Source organism: Psittacula echo (genome assembly GCF_963264785.1).
Source record: "Psittacula echo genome assembly, chromosome: 2".
NCBI classification, from domain to species: domain Eukaryota; kingdom Metazoa; phylum Chordata; class Aves; order Psittaciformes; family Psittacidae; genus Psittacula; species Psittacula echo.
Window position 1 is genome coordinate 86,359,109 of NC_137737.1, and position 27,272 is coordinate 86,386,380.

General features: G+C 38.4%; 1 protein-coding gene across 1 annotated transcript in view; it reads right to left on the reverse strand.

Annotated features, from left to right (window-relative positions):
• Positions 1-27,272, reverse strand: part of ADCY2 (adenylate cyclase 2) — a gene marked incomplete at both ends in the record, with an annotated part of 213,469 nt that overhangs the window by 87,457 nt on the left and 98,740 nt on the right. The window contains one exon of the mRNA XM_080611585.1: positions 21,376-21,525. Coding sequence (XP_080467711.1) covers positions 21,376-21,525 — 150 coding nt within the window. The remainder of the gene's footprint in view (positions 1-21,375; positions 21,526-27,272) is intronic.

The following is a 27,272-nucleotide window of genomic DNA, read 5'->3' on the forward strand; positions in this document are numbered from 1 at the left end:
TTATAATTACCACAAAATGATGGGTATGGTGTGGTTACAGCAGCCCTTGCAGTGCTTTTTGCTAATTTGCTCAACAGCACATCTTTCACTGAGGGGTAAACAGCCCTGCATCTGTGTTAACACAGGCAGTGACTCAGAAGTAGCTGTCAGTGAACTCACCCTGCAGCTGATGCCAGAATGTTCCCAACTCCAAATCTACCTGACAAAATAAAAAACTCTTTTGAGAGCAATTTATTTTATTTGTTTTAAATATATGGGCTTTTTCAGACTAAGAAACTGATTCATTCAATAAGGCTAGGCTAAACAACTGACCAACTCAAGCACACATTTCCATGGAATGAAAACCTTGCATCTTATCAGTAATTTTATTTTCTTTCTACTTCTTAAAAATGTGTCTTATTATCTACCCATATTAATAGCTTGAAATTCCTGCATATTTTAAGATAAGCCAATGTACTGGAGAACTGCTAGTGACTTTGTGCCTTTCAGAAATAATAAAGTTGACTTGCCAAATAATGTTAGATTTTTCAGTCATGTTACCCACTGTTTCTTCCTCTCAGTGAAAATGTGTCTCATTGCAGGTGAATGAGTAGTTGCTATGATATTTTTAGGGAAAAGAGTTTAATCTGTGAAAGTTTCAGATATTACATCTGGAAAGGGAGGAAGGCAGTGAGTTACTTAAAAGACAACAATGGTACGTAAAGTCTATGCTTATGCTCAAGAAGAGACAGAAGAGTTTTGGCAATGGTCCTCAATTCAGTAGCAATGCATCTAACTGTAAAAAATCTGATATACTAGACAAAGACAGTGATTGAACCATATGCTGATCTTGTATCAGATTTTTCATGTGTATGAAACCTGCTTGAAAATGACTATTCCATGGTAGATCTCTTGATGAATTCAGCTCCCAGAAGAAGAAGTGGAAGAACAACCTTTGATGTAGGCATATGAGGACAAAGAGGCTACATAAAGCTGACACAAGGAGGCCACAGAAGTTAGTAGCAGTAGCTAGCTGGGAGAACTCTAGTCAAGTACTTTCATGGACTAAATGGTTGGCCCTTCTTATACATAGCAGAGGTACTCAGACTATACCAGCAACAGCCTTTCCAGATCTGAAACCACTGCCTAAGTAAGGTGGTTCTGAAGTCTGCTGTGTGTGCGCATTACGTCTTTTTCCACTTTGCTCCTGTACCATAGCTGTTTATTATGATTTAAAGAGTTTTCTGAAACTCTTATAATCATTTTCAATGACAATTTTATGTGCTAACATTTTTTTAAATCTGAGCAATACCACTGAACTTGATGAATTCCAAGCTTTCTGAAACCAGGTTTGAGGAATTCACTAGAATGTGATTCTAGATCTAAACACTAGACACTAGATCTGTCATGACAAGAGTCATCTTCAGGCCATCTGGTGATACCTGGAGTAGACGAAAATCCCTTGGTGTATGCAATTTCTTGGTTTTAACAGTGATACCAGTGAAGCCAGTGGAAAGGACCACATTTTTATGTGATTTTGGGCGTTAAAAGGATATTGAATCTCTTTTGGAAACTTTCTAACTATTTCTAGTAGTGGTACACATTGTGGCCACTCCTTCAGCTCCTCCATCTCTTACATGTTCACCCTGTCTCTCACGGCTTTCCACAGTTCAATTGTCTAGTTGTCCTGCCCCATTGCTGACGTAAGATCCCAAAAGAGTTGAAGTCCTTATCAATTTCCATTGCATTGCATCTTTTTATCTTGTCACTGAGACTCTGATCACTTAGTTTACTCCCACTAGTATGGAAAACTATAGCATGCTTTTTCTGAAAACCACTGTAAATCGTTACTATAACTAACATATGCTTATCACATGGCTTCTACATTTTTATCATAATCTATAAAAGTCACTTTCTTCCTCAAAATGGGTGGCTATTTTCCTACCCATATTCATAACATACACTTTTCATTTTTACTAAAGTTTCAACAAGCATCAAGCTGTCTTGACTCCTTTAAGTATGTCCCTGATAGTATATCATAAACTTTGCAGACCTTACAACTACCTGTATTTTAAGGTATCATAAACATACGTTGTTCTACTAAGCTGTCAGCAGAGCTTCCTGAGATTCACCTATTGCATCCATGTTTGCATTCCAGACATACTACACTATAGCACTGCCACTGCCTTTTCTTTCAGGTTCGTCTTCATTCATACTGTTCACACTGCCAACCAATCCACCTTCAGCCAGTCATATCTTTAAAATGCTAATGTATGCTATGTTATGCAGCAATGTACTTATGCCTTTCAAAGGCTGGATAATAATTTTAACTGAATGAAAAAATTTAGGAAGAAACTGGTACAATGATTTATGTAAGTTATAGTACATCTATTTATAGCATTACGCAGCCTTTTAATGATAGTCTGTTGGCATAATTGAGAATCCTTGCACAGAGCTTCGACAAAACTACTAACAATAATATTTAATTGCATTTTATATGCAAAAAATATAAATGGGTCTTCAGCTAACAGCAACATGTTATTCATGTGCTACTGATTCTAAATTGGGTTGCTACATATTGTTTGTTCCTCTAACTCATTGAAGATGCATACATTAATTTACAAGAGCTCTAGAAAATGCATGTGGGGAAGAAAATTACCTCTACACTTTAAACAAAATGAGGAAAATGGAGAGAAAGTTTATCGCAGAACACCCACAAAATAAGCAATCAATTATCATTAGAAATGTTAATAGAACAACAAAAAATACATATAAAAGAAATATTTAACATAAAAATCTGGTATAAAAAGTCAACCAAAAGACTGAATTTGTTTAAATTATCTTGTTAGAGCAATACAAAACTCCAGACCTCCTTGGACGTATTGGCAGAGCATTTGCATGCCACAATAACAGTCCCAGGGAGACTAATGCTTCCGTCTTCCTATTTTTATACCCAGTATAACAAGCTGAACATACTTTTTACGCTATGGTACCAGAAAACAAATGTTGATTCTTAACATATGGTGACCATGCAAGAATGTGTTTTAAAATAACCTGGAAAAATGTCTTAAAATGAAGGAAAACTACAGCAGCATTTTTTTAAATTTATTTATTTTCATTTTAATATGGAGAGAAAATGGATTTGTAACTTTATTTAGAATTCCATTCTTCACGGACAGATTTTGTCCAACAACCTGTACATTGCAAAATCAAAGATGAGGAGTTACTTGTCTGGAGTAAACATCTTTACTGTAATTGTGCTTCTAAAGTACAATTGTGTTGTCAGTGTGGATCATATTACAGCTGCACATAATCCCTATGAGCACTAGGCCTTTTTTTTAATTAATTAAAAAAAAGAAATGTAGCTGCAGCATCTCAGCTCTGGGCTGCCTGAAGGTTTACTTTAATGCTGTAAAGGGCATTATTAAAGGTATCTGTGATATACTGACTTGTGCACAAAACGAGACATGACCTATAAAGAAAAAGGAATTTAACAAAGCCAAATTATATCCTTATTTTCCCTCAGTCCTCTCACATTTGAAACATCACAGTAGCCAATACAGCCTGGAGTTGGGAAGGAAAGCAGGTGTCAGGATCTGCTGTGGCTAGACAATTTCTAAAGGATCACGTATGTGACTGGAGAAAGGCAGTCCTCCAAAACTGACATTCTTTTCAAACATAAGAAAGAGAGAAGAGCATAAAATCATTGAAAGGCATGCAAAAAAGTTCTGCAGAAGCAACTTTCTCTCAGTAATAGAAACAAAGAATTTTTTTATTAGGGAGTTTAACCAAAGTTGGTGGGGCCAAAGGAAGATTAAAATGCACTGCAGAAAGACTGCGAAAAAGCTAGGTAACTTCTTTCATTCCTACCAACAAGAGGAGATTAGGAAGATGCAAAACTATTAATTATCGGGTGTGAATCAAATAAATTGATACAAATTAATGTCACAGCAGAACAGGCTTTACAGCAAAGTCACAATATGAACAGGAAAAATTATCAGGACCAATTTTTTTCCAATCATAGTTTTTCATAACTAGTTATTAAAACATAGCTTTTAATAACTAGGAGAAAGATGGACTAAGAAAAGCTGTAGAAAGGGCTCAAAACACCAAGGCCATTGCTTCACAGGACACACAATACATTATAAGCACCAGCTGTCAGCAAGAGCTCCCTTCCAGCCTCCCCCACCACTGTCACCCATGATGGTCCCCACCTCTCTTCTGTGATACCTGTTTGCATTGGGCATGGGTGGCAGGGTTTTGACAGCAGAGAAGCCACTGTAGGAAGAGGTCAGTGGACTGACTGCAGAACACAACTGAGCCCATCAGCAAAGCTGGCAGTGTCTCTGGGAAGATAACATGTAAGGAAGGAGAGAGGAGGAGGAAACAAAAAGAGTGAGAAATAGCAACAGGAACACCAAGGTCAGGGGAGGAGCTCCATGCTGCGGCAGGTATCCATGCTACAGCCCATGGAGGACAATGCCAGAACAGATGGGTATGCCTGAAGGAACTGCAGCCTGTGGAGGGTGCACACTGTAGCAGAAGCAAACTGTGAGGAGGAAGCAGCAGAGGGGAACTGCTATGTACTGACCACCCCTTTATTTCCCCTATGCTGCTTGAGCAGGGGTAGAGGAGTTGGGAGTGAAGAAGTGAAGTTGAGCCTGGGAAAGGCAAGAGGAGAGATGTGGCTTTAATATCTGTCTCTTTTGCTTCTCATTAGCCAAAGCTGTTAGTTGTCAAGAGATTAAGTTAATTTTCCCAATGTTAAGTTTGTTTTGCCCACAATGGTAATTTGGGAAGTGATTTCCTGTCTTTATCTTGACCCATGAACTTTCTCATCCCTGGTTGGTGTTTGGTTTTGGGGTTTTTTTAATATTTTCTTCTCTTTTCCTGCTGGGTTTTAGGGGGAAGTGAATGAGTAGCTGCACTGGAGCTTGACTGTGCACCATGGCTAACCCACGACAACATTAAACTGTTTCCTAACTACCCTGAGCTTCCTATTCAGTGCTGCAAGAATGTTTGAGCTTCTCAGCAATCACTAAAGCTAAATGAATTTTCAATTCATGATCCTGTGTAAAGTTACCAATACAGTAAGTTTTCACTGTCTGCTAAAAGTAGAAAATTAAACAATACCACACATATTTGGTACTGTTTTACTGCTTAAGCAGTCACATTTGATGATATGTAATGAAAAAGTTGATAACGGCTGAATTTGAGAAATCCAATGACAGTAGCAAAGAAGAAGAATCTAAAATAGGCACACAGCGATCTGGGCATTAGACAATTTGAGACAGACTTAAGCAAGCATCAAATAAAACTATGCAGGCAATGACTAAAACCAATAAAAAGAAATTATTTTTCACAGCATATGTTGCCGAGTTGAAAAAGTGTGCTATAGGACTTGCGAATGTCAAAAATGGTTAAATGCAACAACATCAATTCTGGTTCGTTAAGTAACTGAGCCACAGATTTCCTTGTGCTCAGGCAGATTACTGGGGAAGTATTGCTATATATATACACATATATATATATTATGGATATATAAAAGGTTATTTTTTTTCCACTTTTTCAGAGGCATAAGCTACTGGCTAAAAAAATATTGGGCTAGATGGGAATTTCCTTTGTTTCAGAGTGCCTGTTCTTATACTCTATTCCTACCAATCTCCCTTACTTTGCTTTTCAACTTCTCTCTTTTGGTCTACTAAGAATATTTTAAATAAATACACTTGTTCTGGGGGTTTAAACAGACTTCATGTCTCATTCCTGCCTTTTCAGATTTCACGTTACCTCCTAAATGCTGTTTTCAATCAGTTTCCCGATATTTGTGTAGTTCCCTTTTTTAAAGGAACATTAATTTTGAGTTTGGGTTTTCTTGTTTGGTTGTTTTGTTGTTTTTTTTTTTTCCTTTAAACCATGCAGGGATGCTCACATACAATGCTCAGGGAATAAACCAAGGCTTACTTTCCCTACAGGATTTCTTCAATTAGCTTAAGAATTGAGAAGGAACTTAGCTTAAATATTTGACCCTAGTAAGCTTATGCCTGCACATTGATGCATGCTATATCATAATAACCCAAACCAGATCATGGCCCACTACATTTACCCAGCCCATATGGATGTGACTGAAGCCTCCTGATGTTGTTGCATTTGCCACTGGTAAAGATACCCTTCCCTCCCCAAGCAGTTCTTCATCCTCAGAGAGAGGCTGAGAATACAGAATAGCTGGGTCCTCACTTCAGCTTTCATTTTCAGTGTTTTCAGGAGTTTATCATTCTTTGCACAGACTGTTTAGGTGAAAGCAGCAGGCAGGTTCTTGAGGGTTTTACTGAATGGCCATTGGCCATCTAAAAAATTAAGAAGGGCGTATAAGGAAAGTGAATAAAGTTTGAGCAGGACCTGCATATCAGACACTCACAAATATTTATAAGCACTAATCTGACTAATCACACAGAAGGAAGACACTAGTAGGAGTAGATGGCATATTTTCAAAAAGTAAACTGCTCCTGGACTTTATAGGGCAAAAAATCACCCTGAACGACTGTACAGGGGAAAAAAAATATAAAATAACTATTTTAAAAGAAGAAAGATATACATGAGGAATGAAGGCGATGTCCCAAGAGATGAAAAGAGGCATGGAAGAATACACAGATTTAATGGCAGAGAGAGACATGAAAGAAGGAATAGAAAGATATTTAAGAGAATAAAATTAATTTTGAGATCCTTTTAACAAGAATATCTGATAAAGACTAAGGATGCCAAAAATGCAAATGACAGAGGAAAAGGAATGCTTCTTGATGAAATTATGTACAGAATGGTTTGGGGCATTCAAAGTGATGAATCTGAGAAAAGTAGTTTCAGTTCTTTGCTCCATCAGATTTCATTAGTTCACTAGTAAAAAGGAAATCCAAAGCAGTGGAGATAAATAACAGTGCAGGGAAAAAGGCAACAGTTAGCTTATTAAAATACAGAGCAGCCACAAATGCATATTAGCTGGAAGTAGAAAATCCTCACACAGTCAAAAGAATAAGACTATGTAAAAGCTTTCAAATACAAGCAGTTGCAACAAAAGCTCTACCTGGTGTTAAGAGGGAGGCATCTAAAGTTACAAGGCTGAGACAATACACTTCTTTGCAATGCCAGGGTACAAGATTCCAGGGATCTTGCAGACTTCCTTGTAACCAACTAAAGGACAACAACATTGCAGCCATGTTTTGTTTTGGTTTTTTCTTAGATTGGGGTATTATCCTACACAGACAGCTAAGTTGTATTAAAAATATTAAAAATATGAAAGCACTTTAAATTCCAGTAGTCTAAAGTGCTACAGGTGATTTTTGTTTTCTCATTTTAGGAGAAAACAGATAATTACTAAATATTTCTATTAGATTTTGGTTACAGTAAATAAGCAAAAATAACTTGTCCTTGAATGAAGATCTGTAATTCAATTAAGTAGATGGTGGTTTATGTAGACACACTCTGAAAGTAGGAAAATCTACTATATAGAATGGAGTGGTGAGAAATCAAACAGTGAAGATAAATCCATTCTGTTGTGCGGGATTGGAACTAATTGCTGACTCTATCTGCCCTCTAGTAATTTGATTTTTAAACAAACTTTGGGAAATGCAAAGATGAGAGGACAATGTCCTCTGAAATGTCAAACTGGACTTAAAAAGAAAAATAGCACTACCAAAGTGTTGTAACTTACAGAAAATCATCTGGACCAACTGGAGAAAGTCTGACAACAAAAAATATCACAGGTATAGAAAACATGGCCTAGAAGGCACAGTGGAAGAAACTGGGTTTGTTTGCCCTAGTAAAGGGATAACTAAGCAGGGAGGGGGCAATAGCCTTCAGGTGTACAAAAGGCTGTAATGAAGAGGAAAGAAGCAAACCTTATCTCATACCCGCTGTGAATTGCATTCACAAGCCTAGATTGCATTGCACGATATTTAATTTGGGCAATGAGGAAAATATTCCCCAAAGATAGAAACTGAGGGAAACAGATTGTCTAGGAAAGGTACAGAAGCTCCAGATTTTGAAAAGCTGGTTAGGCAGACATCTATTGAAGGCGTTTCAAGTATACTCAGTCCCGCCCTCAAGCAAGGAGAAGGATTAAATAACCTCTTCACGCTCAAAATTTCTTTATCTACAGTTTACAAAAACATTCCAAAGTAGAAATAAAACCTTCTACAAATTATATTTTGAAAGGAGGTCTAGTAGGGTCTACTCTACAATTCTGCTTCTGCTTATAACATTTCAGTTATACAAAAATCCCTCTTTGTAAAAGGAACAAGCTAAGTTCACAAAATGGGTTTCAATAGATATGCAAGAGGTGAATGTAAGAGCGGTAAGTAATTAAATCTGTGGACTTCTGCTTTCTCTCTCACTTCCCTTTTTTCTTTTTATTCCTTTTTGAATCTGTCACCAGAAAACACAATAGAACTGGAGGAGGCTGGAAAGTGGCTCTAGAAAGGGCTTAGAAGGAAAGTGTCAGGTTTCAGGGAAATAAGGAAAAACAGGGAGAGGAAGTTCAGGGACGGTGTTTATTTTCACCACTCCAGCATTTTAAAAAGGTTAAACAGATTTTTATCAAGATGTCAAATTCACTTTCAGCCACGACCATATACAAAAGCTTCATTTAAACCAGAGCTACATAAAGAACTAAAGCATCTGTAAAGTTTTTTTTTGTTTTGGTTTTTTAATGAGAGGACATTCGTTGACAGTAAGGACAACTGTTCACATGATAATTTAGATTTATATAAACATATGATTTAGTGTTATTCAACATTCTGGTTTAAAAATTAGCACAGACTGAATGGCTCACAATCCAACTTCCTGACAGATTTTAAAATGCTGTTTATTGAGAAACATTTTTTTTTTTGTTGAATATTTTGAGTAGCATGTCTGAGACACCACAGGTTTCCTTAAAGCTATCTGAGAATTTAGAAGAATAAATAATTCTAATGCTTTTAACAAAAAATTACTTGCTTCAATGTCTATACCCTTTGAGAGCTGTTGTACATAGCTATGCTACAGGTATGTATATGCTCAAGCATCTAAGGTTGGATATGCACATTTGGACAGCATCAGCATGTCCCCCTATTCCTCTCCCTATAAATTGAGTACATTCCTTTCAATCTGAAAGCCTATTTAAAAGAAAACCAAAACAAAACAAAGCATAAAACATGGCTCTGAGAAGCAGCAAGGCACAAAGACTGTGAACATCTTTCAGTAGAATATAGTTCACAGAACCTCTATTTACTAGTAAGTGGATTTTCTTCCTCATTTCAGTAAACATCCACAAGCATGAGTCTTACCACCTTACCAATACCTCAAATATAAGGCAGTTGCCTGAAGAGAAGCCTGGTGACCTATGGGAAATGACTGTTATATTCCTAACACTATCTTTTGAGTATAAAATGATGAATTCAGTGACCACTCCAACAGGAAAAAAAGTGTTTCTCTTTATAAAGGAAAACCCAAGAGATGTTTCTAAGAAATCCTACCATATTTAAGAAGACATTTCAGTACCTACTATGAAAAGTTGCCTCTGCTGAAGGTGAATGACATCTCTGATATAAAACCCACCAGACAAGAAAAACAAAGCAAAACTTCAGTTGTGTTCAGTGTCTGACCCTGCCCTGAAAAACCTTCTGTAATTGGTTATGCCAACCTCCATCTCTTCTACAATTGTAGCTGAATCATTACTAAAAACACAGCTTATTTCATTAAGGGGTTGAGGGGGAAACAGGAAGCTATTGCTCAAATTATTTTCTTTTTACACTAACCAAGCCTAAGTTTAGTTCCCATCACAAATATCAGATTTTTGTCCAGTGGAAAACCCCAAATGAGTCTGCTAAGAAAGCATCCTGCAAGCAGATGAGAAAAATCTGACCTCCATACTTTTTGCACATGCAAGTCCAAAATAACTGTAAATTAAGTTTCCTGATTAAATAAAGAATGGATACCTTAATTCCCAAAGATATTTTGGAATTAAATACAGATACACTTTCTCAAGAACTACAGAATAGTTAACAAATCAATTAAAAAAATATTACATTGCCACCCATAGAAACTTTATGGATTCTTGTTCTTCTAGCCATGAGGATCTTCTTCATTCACATAATTTGAAACCCCCAAACTGTCAGGTTCTAGATCATGACATGCCGAGTTCTCTCCAATTCTTTCATAATGAGATCTAACTCAATGACAAGTTTCAAAACAGTGTGCAGAAACAGATAAAGAAAGTCCTGAAATCAGCAGCCTTGTCTGTGCTGAGACAATTAAAGTTACTTTAGATACACAATACACCTGGGATGAAAGGATGAGCAAGAAATTAACATCAGCTTTGAATGATCTGAGCAGGACTGGCTTTGAAACAACCAACCAGGAAATAAGAGCTGTGTGTCCAGCATGACAATGTTACCCTGTAAAACCATGGTAGCCACTGTTTGATAGGTATTATGGTATTCTCATGTCTCCTGTCTTTGGCTCTCCTTGAAAGACCTGTGACCTCCCAAAGTTAGAGTAGCTTCACCAGATCTAGAGGGGAGCACTTTGTGGCTGGAATTTGGCAAGGCCAAAAAGAGTGAGTAGTGGTGGAGGAACACCTTTCCTGTTAATTCCACAACAGACCGACCCCCTTGTCTGAGATACACAGAATGGTTTGGAAGATGTTTGTTTCTTCTGTCTAGAAGATGGGTTTAGATAAAACATCCAAGAAATAGTCAAAGAACAGTTAATTAGAAGAAGAGCTGATAAAGTACCATGAAAAAAAAAAAAATTAGTCTCCATAATAGTCATTGAGCAGCAAGGGCAGACTGTTTGGCAAGGGAAGACAAGTTGGGGGCCAAGAGGCAGGACTCAAGATCTCATCAACAACAAAGTACGAATTGTGTCAGCAAGTCAGGGTCTGGATCATCTCTGGAGATGGTAACTGTGACAGGCAAATACGAAGTCAAGCCATGAAGTCAAGCCATAAACTCAAGCCTGCGGTTTAGGGCCCAGCTCAACAAGCTTGATGGCACAGGCATGACTGCAATGCAGCTGCAATGTAGCTCCGGTGGGGACCAAGGGTGATAGACACACCAAAAAAGCAGCCCGAGGGAAGGAGCGAGGATACTATTCCATAACTTCTTCATAGCTTTCTTCATAACAGCTCTTATTCACAAGGTGGCCACTTGGTGTGTACTTTTTGTTGAAAGCATCTGGGAGTAGTGTATTTTCCAGTTATCTTTTCCCCCCTAAGAGCATTTCCTACAGTCTGAAGTCCCAATTTAGCCAGATTGCTGAGAGGACTGTAAGACATTGAGCACACCTCTCTCTATCAGTCTGAACGTTCATATGGACAATCACTTGAAGAATGAAAAATAACAGAAGTGACATAAAGAAGATATTTAGAAGTGACAGGATTATTAACAATGCCAGGAAAATAGAGAACTACTTGTGGGCAGCAATACAGAAGGTATTTAAAATGCCCAAAGGAAATTAATTCAGAATCAAGCCACCTGTTTACAGTATGGAAGCATGTATGTTGGAAAGCAATAATTCTGGAAATAATATAAAGTTCATAGTACTTAATCAAATGAGCAGGATCTCCCAGCATGATGCTGCTGTTAATGAGGCCAATGTGACCTGTAAACTTGTTAAAAGACTTCTTTATGGATCTTTACGTCTTTACACGCTATTTACCAAGAGCATTATTGATAATAGTGTGTGCAAATATTCTTGTTATAAAAATTATATGAGAAATTATGAATGAGCTCAGTAAAACGGCACAAGAATGATCAGATGCCTGGAAAATCCTCACTAAAGAAAAATCAAACTATTTACAATGTTATAAGGATGTGGATGACATAACTGAGCGATTCTGTACATAAAAAAGATAATATTGGAAGAAACCTCTGGGTTATCAAAATCTAGGTGTAGTTTCTGTGGGCACAATATCCTGCAATCCCTACTTGTAGAGAATATTTTTTAATGTAGAGAGATGAAAAAGACAGCAAAGACAGTAAGGACAAAGGGATCTAGTTTGATTTAAATAATTCTTAACTGGAAACAAAATGGCAATTTAAAAATGAAGCAATTAATTATGAGAATAATTAACAATTAAAAACTTTGGACTCACTGTCAAAATACATTCTCTTTTTAAAAATAACTACATTTTAGCTATTCATTTTAGGTTTTGTGATGTGGCTGACAAAATTGCAGGTGGCATGACAAAAATTTACATTTGCCTGCCAGCTATATATTTCATCAGAATTATCAGGATATCTATGAAAACACAGCAATTAGTACCTGCTTAAACTATGCCTTTTAGTCTTAAAACAAAGCAGTGTGACTCATCTGTTTATCTGATCATGTTAGATGTAATAAATTACTGCAGATCAACACACAGAGAAGCCGCTGAAATCTCATCTACTGCACTGCAAAATGGTACATGACCTTTTCTCACTATGAAGTCCTAAGGTAGAAAAAAACATTACATGCAAGAACTTCAGTGTCTCTATTGACCTGTGTAGTAGGTATTTGCACAAGGCATTTTGCTAAGCCATTCATTTCAAAATAGTGGACAGTATGAGTGTCTTCATGTAGATAACTAGACTTCCAATAATGGATCTCTACCTCTAACAATGAAATACACATTCCCTGGGGTGAAAGGCACAGCTTATAACATTTCTAAACACGATAAGCCTTATTTCTACATACGGGATGTCTCATAGCTCCTACAATCAATTGAGCAGAGCAAAAATTGGAAAATAGCTTAAAAAAAAAAATTGGTCTTTCTGTCAATAGTGGTTCTCCACACATTTCAAGGTAATTTCTCAGATCCCTGAGAAAGCACTGAAAGGGCAGTATCCCACACCTGATGGGCTTCTGGAGTTTTCAAAAGGGGTAAACTGAAAAGCTGCATAGAAAGAGGGCTAACCAACCCCCTTACTTCACTACTCCATCTCTAGAGGGCAGAAGCTCCTAAGCAACCCTTCAAATACTGAAATATTATGAAAGAGTAACTTTAAACTCCAAGACTTTAAACAAGATGTAGGTTGCTAGTGTAGTGCATGATCCATTTGCAGGCAATGAACTGAATATCTTTCCTATCTTAAAAAAAAACTTTGGTCAGCAAGGCCTATACAAAGCCTCTGTACCTCCTGTAACTACCCTTGCTATTGTTTTATTGATCTACAGGCCTTTGCCATGACATAAAAGTAAATCAGAGTAGCTGGTTTGGATAATAAGAGCCTGGACTACCTCCTCAGTCAACGTGTTCTGTGCGAAGGGTGTTCCACAAGTCATTGGGAGCAGGAAAATATTTTGCCAGTATCCCTTATACTTATTGGATAGTCTATTGCCTCAGACCTATTTTTCAGAAAAGACAGTGGTATGTTTACCACCATGAAAGTGTCAACTGAACCAATAAGCATCATGAAAAGGAATCAAGAGAGTGAAAAAAGGCAATTGCAGCCATGCAAACTGAAAACTGATTTTGATAATGATTTTGCTGTAATGTTTACAGCACTAAAAAAGAGGGTCCAACAAAAATCCTTTACGGATGTGGAAAAAGGGTCCAATTATAATTCAATATGGATGTGGAAAAAAAGGAAAAAAACACATCTGGGAAATATTATATTTTTATGGTATATCCAAAGCAATCAAACCAAATCCATCCACTTAAATGCTTTCTAGGTGTCTCTCACTGTATAATATCATCACCTTTGCAACAAATGACAGATACTTCTTTGGTAATGGTGCAATGGAATACTTGTTACTATCAAATATAGATGTGTAGTACCTTTCCCCACAATAAAATGCTAAAATCAATTTTTTCTTGTTTTCCTAGTGAATAATAAAAGCCAGCAGGAAATAGACTATATTGAGATGCCTCCAAATAGGACTGAAGTGAATGAACAGTATAGTCACTATTAAAGCAGAGTAAATGTCAGAGATACATTTACAGCACATGCAGTGATGCTATTAAGAGAATTGGTCTATTTAAAGAAGTGGAAAAATCTTTGGGGTAATCTAGTAGCTAGTGCAGAGTCATCAAGAATGGTGGTTAAAGTTTCAGTTGTTTTACTAATAGTAACAGGAGAGCCCTAATTATTCCCTGTGATTTATTCACATGTACTTAAAACATGCCAATGCTTCCCCCTCCCCTCCCCCCAGATAACCTGGAAACCAGACAGTTTAGCCCTCGTGCACTAGCTTTGTAAATATACTTCTAGTAGGGAAATGGTGGTAAACTGGGACAAGCCCACAATTTCATTCTGAATACATATCATTATCAGAACTTGTCCAATTTAGAACAGCAGCTTTCATGTTAAGAATCACGAAGACATCTTGGTAGAAGAGGCAGCAGAATACCATACCCCAATGTCAGTGCAAAAAGATAAAAATATTAGTGAGAGTAAACAAAGACAATAAACACAGATACTGAAATCCCTCTATTTTACCGGCCTCTGAAGTGTTAATTTCTGAGGCCAAAAATAACAGTCTTTGAACCACTGACATTGATAGAACAATATAAAAAGAACAATTATATCTGTAAATTGATCAACCTGCTGCACTGTTATGTACTTATCCATTATTCTGCGAAACTTAGTGAAGTAAAGGTCTATGTGACAAGGTGATTTTTTAATGAATTTTTTTAAAAACACTCTTCTACATTAGATTAGAGACAAAGAATAGAGAAGCATACATACCTACTGAAAATATCCTACTTTAAGTTACTCTTCTTAGTTCCTCTTGTGCTAAATCAGGCTTCCTACTTTTGTTGGAGAATGCCAATGCTAAATTTCACATTCATTTTACCTCTCTCACACACATCATTATACTATAATCACTAATGTTCATTAAAAACATTATAAGGGTCATAAATAGAAATAATAGTACTAAACAGCTACTGTATGATGAGTAGGATAACCTAGGCTGAAAGAGCAAAAAGACATCATAAATACTATATGGTCTATTTTCATCACCAAACGACTGGTATATGATGTAAAATTATTATATTAGCCATATGAAATTTATCAGTGAAATGTACTTTCTAAAACACGACCTAGCTCTAGACATACTCTAAGAAAGCTGGCCTATCAAACATTAGTGCGGAAAGCGGGTTCTTAAATCTGCATTTCGGACCTTTAACAAATGACCTAATTTTTGTCAAACATCTACACTAAATGTTTCTGTATCCAGAAGATTTCTGTATTGTTAATTTTAAATCTACTAATATGCACCAATTCTCTATTTAAAAACACCATTTATGTGAAACGGCTCAGCGTGTAAATAAAGAAACAATTCTAAAATGTAGAATCAAAAGAAGTGCTTCTAAGCTTTCAGAAACCGAAGTTTCAGATTTTCATTGAAATATTGAACCTCGTCTGAATATCAGTTGCAGATTCTTAAATAGATATCGGAAAACATTCTTACTGTATTATCATCATGCTTATGTTATCCATTTTAACTTCTTCAGTGACTGAGTAACCTGAATATAATGAAGTGACAACAAGTACGCATGCAATTTTCAAACCACTCAACTTTTGGCAACAAAGATACACTCTTGCAAAACTACAATTATGCTCATCACTAAGTTGGAGAAAAAAAGGCTACATTATTTCTGGTGTTAAATTTCTGTAAGCTAAGACACAGTATTAGAAACTTGGAAGAATTTCAGTAGTACCTGATAAGATTTTTTTGTTAATATAAAAACCATTACTTTGACAATACAGGATATGATTCAAGGGGGCCCTTACCTTTTCATTTCTCTCTATCTGAAATCAGTGTTCCTGTATTTCACAACACTCTGCTATAGGAAGGACATTAAAGAAAACTACAGACTCACTGAAAGATTCCAGCTGAGTCTTGAAAATCTCCCTGCATACAGACGCCATGACCTCTCCAGGCAGCTTTTCCCACTGCTTAACTCCTCTCTTATGGAAAAACTGTTTGCCTCCTTCTGGCCAGGATTTCCTTTGTAGCAGCTCACACCTATTGCCTCTCATCCTTTCACTGTGTGTCACTGAGAAAGACCTGACCACATCTTCTCCATAAGCTCCTTCAGGTGGATGTTAGTTGTTGACACCAAGCCTTTTCTTCTGCACACTAAACATCCCAAATTCCCTAATTCTCGTCACCTGTCATAAGCTCTAGTACTCTAATCACCTCTGTAGCCCTTTGGTGGATTCCCTCCAATTTCTATTTGCACACTTTATCCATCTTCCACATGAAGAACTTTGGATGTAAGTTCTTCCTCAAAACATGCTATAATTCTGGTAATGACATGTCGATTAATAGAAAAGATTGGCACCTCACTCATGTGTATGTGTATGAACATGCCTGGAGTAGAAAAGGGATTCTAAAATATAAAAGACCCAAATTAGTTTTTGTTGTTCCTGTTTACTAACTTTGAAGCTCTGTGGGGAAATAAAAAGAGAAAAAAGAAATGAGGAAGCCCTTAGAAGAACTATTCTATGTTCATGAAAATATTAGCTTACATTTTAAAATGCATTATTTGAACTTACAGGAATACACATTTGATATATTAGTTTAAAATAATATATTTCAAATATTTCTGTTCTTTACTAACAGCCTCAAGTCTTAGAAATGTATGAGGCTTCTCTGGTTTAGAATAATTTAAAACCAATATTGAAATATTCGAGTTCCTGTAATGAATGCTTTTCATTGCTTCACCACATTTTGGTGAAAAACCAAAATCCCACTCAATTATTTGAAACCTCATTCATTTTCACCTGTTACCTGACCATTGTTTCTAAACCCATCATTACACTGCCTCCTCTTCAAAGACAGCATCTAGAGAACCCACTGAACACCAGCATCTTGAAAACACCTCACTGTGATGTTGCAAGGATTTCTTAGTGTATATTCCTACGTCTCATGATGCAAAGCATCAGAAGAGAGAAAGTGATTATGTTAACTGCTTGTCAGTGACAAGATCTTGCACTCAGTGAGTCATTATCCCTACAAACTGTCAGCCAGGCTGTATCAGTGAGACAAATAACATTATGAGAGGCTATTTTAAATATATATCTTGCAATAAGGCTGCACCTTAACAGAGGTCAGGAGAGTTTTACATTTCTCTTTCATATACACTGAAAAGATAGAAAAGCTGTGTGAGAAACACCAGAGTGGGCGTTTAAAATACTGCCTTTTACCACAGAAGTTTAAAAGTGACTCTCACAACAAAGTACGCTAACGGAAATAAAATCATAGAATCATAGAATGGTTTGGATTAGAAGGGACCTTAAAGATCATCCAGTTCCAGCCCCCCTGCCATGGGCAAGGACACCTTCCACTAGACCAGGTAGCTCAAAGCCTCATCCAACCTGGCCTTGAACGCTGCGAGGGATGGGGAAGCCACAGCTTCTCCGGGCAACCTGCGCCAGTGCCTCACCATCCTCATGAATTACAGAATTTCTTCCTAATGTCTAATCTAAATCTACCTTTTTTCAGTTTAAATCTATTACCCCTTGTCTTATCAGAAACTTTGTCCTATCAAAATCCAGTGTCCAGTGTTATCAAACACAGCCCTACGAAACCAGAGTTCATAAAGGTGTTCTTGATACGCATAAATATTTACACATCTACAGCTGCAGGCAAACACATATTATGTAGTGCAAAAACCAAGCCAAGCCGAAGTATGAGTCCTATGCAATAAAACAGACGAAATTGTAAAGGCATTTGGGGCACTGACTGGCCCTGACCAACTTCACCTTGGCCTCAGATTCTGCCCATGGCCCAGGAGCCACATTTCAGCTCAGCCACTGCATGAGCTGTGCTGTAGGAGCTGGCTGTGGACCCTGCTGATCCTGGCCCCTGGACTGACTTCTCAGCTTCACGTTGGACCTGCCTAGCAATTGCTAGGCCTGATCCTGAGACGTGTATTGACTTCCTGGCTTGGCCTCAGACCTGCCTTATCACCACAAACTTAACTGGTGTTCTGGACTCTTGCTCGACCCTGGGTGCCAGCAGCTGGGTTTGCCCAATTTTCCCTATGCTGTGGGACCCCTGCCTTGCTGGAGTGTCACCACCCATCTCCTTGAGAGCCATCAGCCTATGCCATGCCCTAACAGAAGTACACAGTGGTATGGGCACAACATGTCTAACTTGTACCTTGGTATACATATGCACACCCCTATTCTAACCAGATACTAATGTATGCTGGTCTCACTCAAAAACGATTAATATGGCATTTCTCTTGAGTTTTTGGCATAACTGTTGAGTGGTAATTCAATACACTTATGTACTGATACTGTTAAAATGGTGCTCTCAAAAAGGATATTCAAAGACAAAGAAACCCCCCAAAAAACAGCTGAAATACAATAGCGGGCTACATTGTATGAGCCTACTCTCAAAACACAGTAAGAGGAAATCCATGGAATAATTTGGAATATAAATTGTATACCTTTCAAAAACAATTATAAAAACATGATGTCCTTCATCTGGAAAAAACTGCAATTTGATCTGTAGCCCTAAGCACTTAGAAGCACATCCTACGCTCTGCACTTGTGTAAAAGTAGTGTTACTTCTCACTCAAGTAAATTAAATCAAGTAGAATCAAGGGTCATGCTACAATCTTTCACAGGCTAATAAAGGCTTTGATAAAACTCAATGTGTTTTTTCAAAATGCACCTGCTCCTGCAGTTTCAATGCATCCCAATCCTTTAAAAAGCCAGCAATATGATTGACTAGCTCTCTGAATTCTAACAATGTGGATGAAGACACAAACTTAAACAGGAAGTTTAAATTAGATATAAGAAACAAGTTCTTTACTGTGAGGGTGATGAGGCACTGGAATGGGTTGCCCAAGGAAGCTGTGAATGCTCCATCCCTGGCGGTGTTCAAGGCCAGGTTGTACAGAGCCTTGGGTGACATGGTTTAGTGTGGGGTGTCCCTGCCCATGGCAGGGGGTTGGTACTAGATGATCTTAAGGTCCTTTCCAACCCTAACTATTCTATGATTCTATGATTCTTGGCAAAGCAAGCAGTATTAAAAGACAGACTAAAGTACATCAATTTCTGAACAAATATTTTGCAAACAAAGAAGTGTGTTAACCCTGGGGGAAAAAAAAAAAAAGAGAAAAAGAAAACAAATCCCAAACTTATCTAATTAGTCCTCATTTACCTTTTCACATTTAAATATCTAGCACTCATAAGTGCAATAAAGAAGTGCATCTCTGTCTTTTTTACTGTAAAAACTGACATGAGATAAAGGACATTATGAGGATATTATGAGGTTGAGAGGATAAATGCTAAGGAAATCTATATAAGTTCTGATGAGCTAATGTTTCATCGGAGGTTAAAAAAATCATTAACATTCATAAATACTTCACTTCCATTTAATAAGACATTGATCCATTATTAATCCAGACCTGCAATACACTACTTAGATCTGCGTAGGTATCTAAAATAATTTGATATGTTTATTTCTACAAAAACACAAATATGGCAACACATACATATATAACAAATTATATACAATGTCCTTCACTACTCTTTAACAACACAATATATCAATGAAAGATGGCTGTTGCTGCTTTTCATCTTGCTGGGCTCCAGCATATATGAAGAAGCATCCGGTGCAAAATTCCAGATAGTTTTGCTTCTCTCCATTGTCAGGTTCTCAGCCATTTCTGTAAGACCTTCAGAAGTGCCAGGAAACCAAAACTACTTTGTTATGTCTTCCCACAGAAGTTAGTAGTGTTTAGGCAAATAATACACATTTACAGAAACCACCTGCTAGCACTGCGTATGTTCCAACTACTGACTTCTACAAGCAGCATCCTTACCCCTTTGAGTTCACCTACCAACAGTGTTTAATAACACACACTCCTGCTTCTCACAGATACACCAATGCATTTCCTATGCCTGTAGGAAAAAATAATCAACAGTAGAAACCTGGGCCCTTACAGCTGTGCTCAGCAAGCTAAGGTCTCACAGGTCTCTCCTGAATAAGGGAGACCTTGTTTGATAATGGTCTGCATAAATCCTTTTGGCAGCTGAGGCCTAAGCACAGGCAAGTGTTAACCATTTTCTAAAGTCACTACAAGCCTAGAAACCATCACATCAGCTCCGCATTGCTGGAGACTGCTCAGCCTGCAGATACCTGGCATTGGTAGCTCTGCAGTCACAAACTGTCTCACTGGAACTAATTTGGAGATACTCTCATCACAACAGATAGTAAAATGTCCATTATGTACTATCAGTTACAAAGCCTACTGATTCACTGCACACAGCTCATGGAAGCAGAGGTGGAACCTTATAAATGACTGCTCTTATACAGCCTCTCCTGCTATAGTACTTTATGCAGATTTTACATCTAATCATCAAAGCCTACCTTTACTATCAAATATTCTCCTTAAGACTACCTTAAATGTTCTGCAGCAACTTCAGCCAGTATACAACCCAAGTGCCCAGCAGGATAGGGCTAGCCCTCTGAATGCACACACGACCTTATTAAAGTCCTGGTATCGTCTCTCCATTTGCTTTTTCTGCAAAAGCAGTGTTGGCTATGGATCTTGAAAACCTTGATTTAATACGGCTACAGGTATTTGTGAGACAGACATGACAGTTAAGGTCAGCTGAGACATATGAGCTGCACGTACACCTGCACTTTTTGTGACAACAGAAAAGTGTCAGTGAAGGCTTTATTCTCTGACCCTTAACAGTTCATAGATGTTTGAGTCTGGTGACCTTCAAAACAAAATATACCTATCTTCTTTACTACTTGATGAGCTAATTTGTATTTCAAATTCCTTTAAATGAAGCACCTATCTGTCAGGATGATAGGCACTGTACAGAACTTGCAAAGAGAAAAAGAACTATATAAAGCAATCAGAGAAGCCTTTTATTCAGCTGCTACAATAAATGACAGATAGTCTCATTATGCAATTCCCCCAGCTCCTCTTAACATACCTGACCCCTAGAGCTGTATCACATGATTCATCAGTACTATAGTTTAAAATATTTTTCAAAAACATTGCAGTAATATCTCCTTGCAGTGATTTTGCAGTATTGCTCTTGGGCATGAAGAACTGAAGTACACAAAGTGCACATGCACATCTCACAGATCATTCAGTGAGAACAACAAAAGAGATGGTGTGCAAACAGAATCTATATATATCTATAAAATATTTTCAACTTTATCACAAAATATTCTCATAGAACAAATTAAAGAAAACATGTATTTGACAGCACAATTATAATACCCTCTTATATTCAGATGGAAATCATGCACGACCTTTTTCAAAAGACTTTGAATATTTTGTTTAGTAACTAAATAACTCATTAAGAGCTCTTGCATTAGCAAACTGGATTAGACAGTGATGAATAGGAGGACAGTGTGAAAACAGCAAAAAAGACCCAGACGTGGCTGTGATTTTACCTGTTGCCTCTTCTCAAATTCTAACTTGATACGGGATTTGATGCAATTGCACGTGTCCTGATAGGTCTGCTGCAGCGCAAGTTCCATGAGGTGTTTGTGGTATGCTCCTGCCAAGTTTCCACAGATAAAAATGATTACGTTTGCCAGTATCTACGGGTTTAAAAAAAAAAAAACAAAAAGAAAAAAAGTTAAGAAATGTATTTAAATAAATTAACAGAACATAACCTTAAGATTGCTGCAGTTATACATTTTGGTTTTGTTTGATTCTAGCAAAGATTCCAAAAAGCCTTTCCAAAACCCATCACAATTAGTGGCACAATCCCAAGCAATGATACCATTTTGATTTAGGTTTAAATAAGAATGACAATGTGCCACATGTTTTCCTACTCAAGTGAGGCACACATTTTCTGTGAAAGAAATTTAGCTCATGTTCTACATCCACTGCTGAGTATTAATTGGGTGGAATCATGATCTACTGACATAAAACAATAGCTATAGCTCCTAATAACAACATCGAAGGCCATGTTATTGCCACACTCTTTTGGCAAGACATTTTCTTTTGCAGTGCCATATGATTAAGGGGTGAAAAGTTCCACCTACATCAACAGCATGACCTGCATTTTACTTCAGCCTCTGACCCACTACTATCTGTCAGTCAACAAATATTAGCCTTGGTAATGGTGAAGCAACTTTTAACTAGTGAGATATAACATCTCCAGCCACAGTCCAGGAGGTTCCTCCAGTGTATGGATGATAACTTCCTCATCCAAATGGTGGATAAGCCAACCAGGAGAGGAGCGCTGCTGGATCTCATCCTCACTAACAAGGACGGTCTGGTCAAAGCAGTAAAGGTTGAGGGCTGCCTTGGTTGCAGCGACCACGAGATGGTGGAATTCAGGATCTTGTGTGGTAGGACCAGTGGAATAGCAAGTAGAATTGCAACCCTGGACTTTAGCAGGGCAAACTTTGGCCTTTTCAAGCAATTGCTAGGGGAAATCCCATGGGCAAGGCTGCTTGAAGGTAAAGGGTCCCAAGATAGTTGGTTGGCATTCAAGGATTGCTTATTCCGAGCTCAAGAGCGGAGCATCCCGACATATAGGAAGTCAAGGAAGAGGGCCAAGAGACCTGCGTGGCTAAATAAGGAACTGCTGGGTATGCTCAAGGGGAAGAGCAGAGTTTATAGGTCATGGAAGGAGGGGCTGGCCACTCGGGAGGAATATAAGGCTGCTGCTAGAGGATGTAGGAAGGCAGCTAGGATGGCTAAGGCCTCCTTAGAATTAAATCTGGCCAGAGGGGTCAAGGACAACAGAAAGAGCTTTTTCAAATACATAGCTGATAAAACTAACACCAGAGGCAAGGTTGGCCCACTGGTGAATGGGATGGGTGCCCTGGTGACAGAAGATACAGAGATGGCAGAGTTATTGAATGCCTTCTTTGTGTCAGTCTACTCTGCCGGAGGCAGTCCTGAAGAACCCTGTACTCCTGAGACCTCAGATGAAGTCAGGTCACTGGAGCAGTTTGCCTTAGTCGATGAGGAATGGGTTAGGGACCAGTTGATCAATCTGGACATCCATAAATCCATGGGTCCAGATGGGATGCACCCGCGGGTGCTGAGGGAACTGGCGGAAGTCATTGCTAGACCACTCTCCATCATCTTTACCAAGTCTTGGGAAACGGGAGAGGTGCCTGAGGACTGGAGGAAAGCAAATGTCACTCCAGTCTTCAAAAAGGGCAAGAAGGAGGACCCGGGTAACTATAGACCGGTCAGCCTCACCTCCATCCCTGGGAAAGTGATGGAACACCTTATCCTTGATGCCATCTTAAGGCATGTCAAGGATAAGAGGGTTACGAGGGGCAGTCAACATGGCTTTACCAAGGGGAAGTCATGCTTGACCAACCTCACAGCCTTTTATGAGGAAATAACATTGTGGATGGATGATGGCAGAGCGGTGGGTGTGGTCTACCTTGACTTCAGCAAAGCATTTGACACAGTCTCCCACAGCATCCTCATAGCTAAATTGAGGAAGTGTGGCCTGGATGATCAGGTAGTGAGGTGGACTGCAAACTGGCTGAAGGAGAGAAGCCAGAGAGTTGTAGTCTATGGGGCGGGGTCTAGTTGGAGGCCTGTATCTAGTGGAGTGCCTCAAGGGTCAGTACTGGGACCAGTATTATTTAATATATTCATCAATGATTTAGATGAGGGAATTGAGTGTACTGTCAGCAAGTTTGCTGATGACACTAAACTGGGAGGAGTGGCTGACACGCCAGAAGGCTGTGCTGCCATCCAGCGAGACCTGGACAGGCTGGAGAGTTGGGCAGGGAGAAACTTGATGAAATATAACAAGGGAAAGTGTAGAGTCCTGCATCTGGGCAGGAACAACCCCAGGTTCCAGTATAGGTTGGGGAACGACCTGTTAGAGAGTAGTGTAGGGGAGAGGGACCTGGGAGTCCTAGTGGATGGCAGGATGACCATGAGCCAACACTGTGCCCTTGTGGCCAAGAAGGCCAATGGCATCCTGGGGTGTATTAGAAGGGGGGTGGTCAGTAGGTCGAGAGAGGTCCTCCTTCCCCTCTACTCTGCCCTGGTGAGACCGCACCTGGAATATTGTGTCCAGTTCTGGGCCCCTCAGTTCAAGAAGGACAGGGACCTGCTGGAGAGAGTCCAGCGCAGGGCAACTAAGATGATTAAGGGAGTGGAGCATCTCCCTTATGAGGAAAGGCTGAGGGAGCTGGGTCTCTATAGTTTGGAGGAGACTGAGGGGTGACCTTATTAGTGTATATAAATATATAAAGGGGGAGTGTCACGAGGATGGATCCAGGCTCTTCTCAGTGGCAAACTATGATAGGACAAGGGGTAATGGGTATAAACTGGAACACAAGAGGTTCCACTTAAACTTGAGAAGAAACTTCTTCTCAGTGAGGGTGACGGAACACTGGAACAGGCTGCCCAGGGGGTTGTGGAGTCTCCTTCTCTGGAGACATTCAAAACCCGCCTGGACACATTCCTATGTAACCTTATTTAGGTGTTCCTGCTCTGGCAGGGGGATTGGACTAGATGATCTTTTGAGGTCCCTTCCAATCTCTAACATACTGTGATACTGTGTGATACTGTGTAATATAATTTTCACTACTACTAAAGAACTGCATTTGACTAAAACTTAATCTATTCAGATTTAGGGTCAAACTTACAGCATTAGGTGCTCAGTATACACAGCAACACATGAACACGAGAAATAAGTTAGCTTAAGGAATACACTTTTATTTAGTAATCGTCAGTGACATTTCAGAGAGTAAAGAGAGGAGGGAGGCAGGCCTTTCCTGTGCTTGAACTCTGAAAGTGACAGAATACTGTGTGGTGATGCTAGAACTTTCAGCTGACCCCAGTTTATTGCTGCAAGAAAAAGACACATTTACCTATCTTAGATCACCTAGAGCAGAAGAAACACAGTAATGAAACTAATTCTTAATTCAATGAAAAAAAGATACAGCCAAATGTAGTCAGAGCAGGTCTCCATCTGTAAGGCCCCAGTGTATAAGGCCCTATATGATTATAGTCTGGATTACAAGTGCTACATGATATCATAGTATCATGATCTGGAAGAGAAGGAAGAAGAAAGGAGGGTAAAATTTCATGAGTTCTCCACAGTTAATCTAATCATGAGGTTTATGATAAATTTCCCCAGCCATTATTCATTGGTTGGTTTTAGGGTACATTTGTTTTGGTGTACATTTGTACATTTGGCTTTTTTTGGTGAAAAAAAAAAAGAATGATAGTATGTGATAGTGGTTCAGAGAAGAGATATTTCCTATTTAATAGAAATCCATGTCTTTGATTTCACAAAAAATTATCATCTTTTTATTCACAAAAAAAAAAAAAAATGGAGTTTGAATGCTCTTTTTATAAATGCACACTTTAAAATTAAAGTTTTAAAGGAATGTTTTTATTTTCTACACAAATTGTAACATCGCTACAGGCAGTACCTGTTCCTCCGTCTGTGACATGTCTGACATCTCACTTCTCATGGTTCCACTAAGCTAAAAACTAGAAGTATACCCCTTTGCCACAAAAAGGACTGATGTTTTAAATTTGATACAACTTTTCTATCTTTCCCTAAAACTTTTTGATCGTGGGATTACAACGTTCCTAAAAGCAGCATCTGAGGTCTTAAATTTTTCTAAAATATGTAAATGTAAGAACAAGGAGAAAAATCTAGATATTTCACTTTCTCCAAAGAATTTATGTTATGAAATAGATGGATAAGAAATTATTTATATGAAGCCTTTCATAAAAGCCAACAATTAAAAAGAATAAAAGTAAGAGCTGATGGTGTAGAAAAACATTTGAACTCAAAATACTTTTGTATTTCTTTGTTAATCACAACTGCTTGATTCTGCTTTGATGTTAGAAACGTCACGGCACTCTTAGTGAACAAAGATCTTATGTGACAGGTTACAGTGCAGGGGTAGGGTGTTCCAAATGGCAATCATTGACAGTTTTTGAAATGAAATTATGAAATGAGAACAAATGCCTGGAAATAAAGGCTGTTAGGCAGAGAAATTCTCAGATACGCAGTGGGAAGGTTTAGTAATAAAATGAACACTGAATTGAACTGAAATCAACAGTGTGCTGTCATAATCTCTATGTAGACATCATTGTTGAAAAGATGCACGCAAACTTAATAAATGCATTGTCCAACTTCATAAAGTTATAGACTATTTAAAACAAACCTTCAGGAATATAACCAATCAGAACAGAAATAATAAAATACTGTGATGGGTAGATGGAGGAGTAAATTATGAGTATCATCTTCACAGCCATAGAAAAACAGATTACAGTTTTATGACTGAACTAGCTGAAGTGAGAAAATAGATGGAAACAAGTGACTGACAGGTAAGGAAGCTAATTAACCAGGCTTTTCAGATTCTCAATGGGGTAATTCAGCCCACATGAAGCCGTGTTCTGGATTCCAGTACCTGAATTAGGCTGTTCAAAGACAACTCAGATACCTCAGCCATTGCCATACTTAGTGTAGATGTCACACGTAAGTGAATAAGTAGATAGAAACTGTGCTCAAAACATCATTAATTCTTTTGGCTAGCATGGAGTTCATTCAGAAATACGTTACTGGTGTATTAATTTAGAAAAAAAAAAATCCAAGAAATAGATGAGCTGGTTTCTGAGTCAGACCAACAGATTTTTGCCTTTACATGGTTTGGCTTCAGTGAATATATCTGCATGTGTCACTGAAGAGTTACTGAGTGAAATACATACTTTCTATGGACTGTTAAATGAAAACTGTAATAAACATTACTAAACAAAATAAAAGCATATACCCTTCATACTGTATATCTCATTTCTCTAAATCTGGCCATCTCTTCTGAACTGTGGTCCAGCTCCAACATACGAGCTGGAGATGTGCTCAATCCCACGTTTGCTCTGAAGGCTCATAGGCATTCTCCCAGAAGGAACAGGTTCCAAGTTTTCATCAGTCGAAAAAAAAGAAATAAATAACTGAGCTTTCAATTTCCTAAACAAGCTCTCTAATCAGAATGCAACTGTACAAAAAGTTCCTTCTGTTCAGGCACTGCTCTGAGAAGACACCATGCTGCGAATACTACCTGTACAGAAACACCTGGAGTGAAATCCTGTGGTAGATCAGTCTTTTACCTTGTCATTTCTCTAGGCCACAACTCTGCAGCAATCTTTTCCTCTTTTTTTTTTGACACCTGCCTCCCTTCCCCGTCCCCCCCCCCCCCTCCCCGGATGAATGCTGGCTAATAAGAGAAGATGTGATGGATCTTCTGGTAAGCAAATGCATCTTGCTGCAAGACCTCTGATCAACTATGCAGATAACCTTATAGCCAAGAGACCTCTATAACAGAGTTAAGGGGCACCT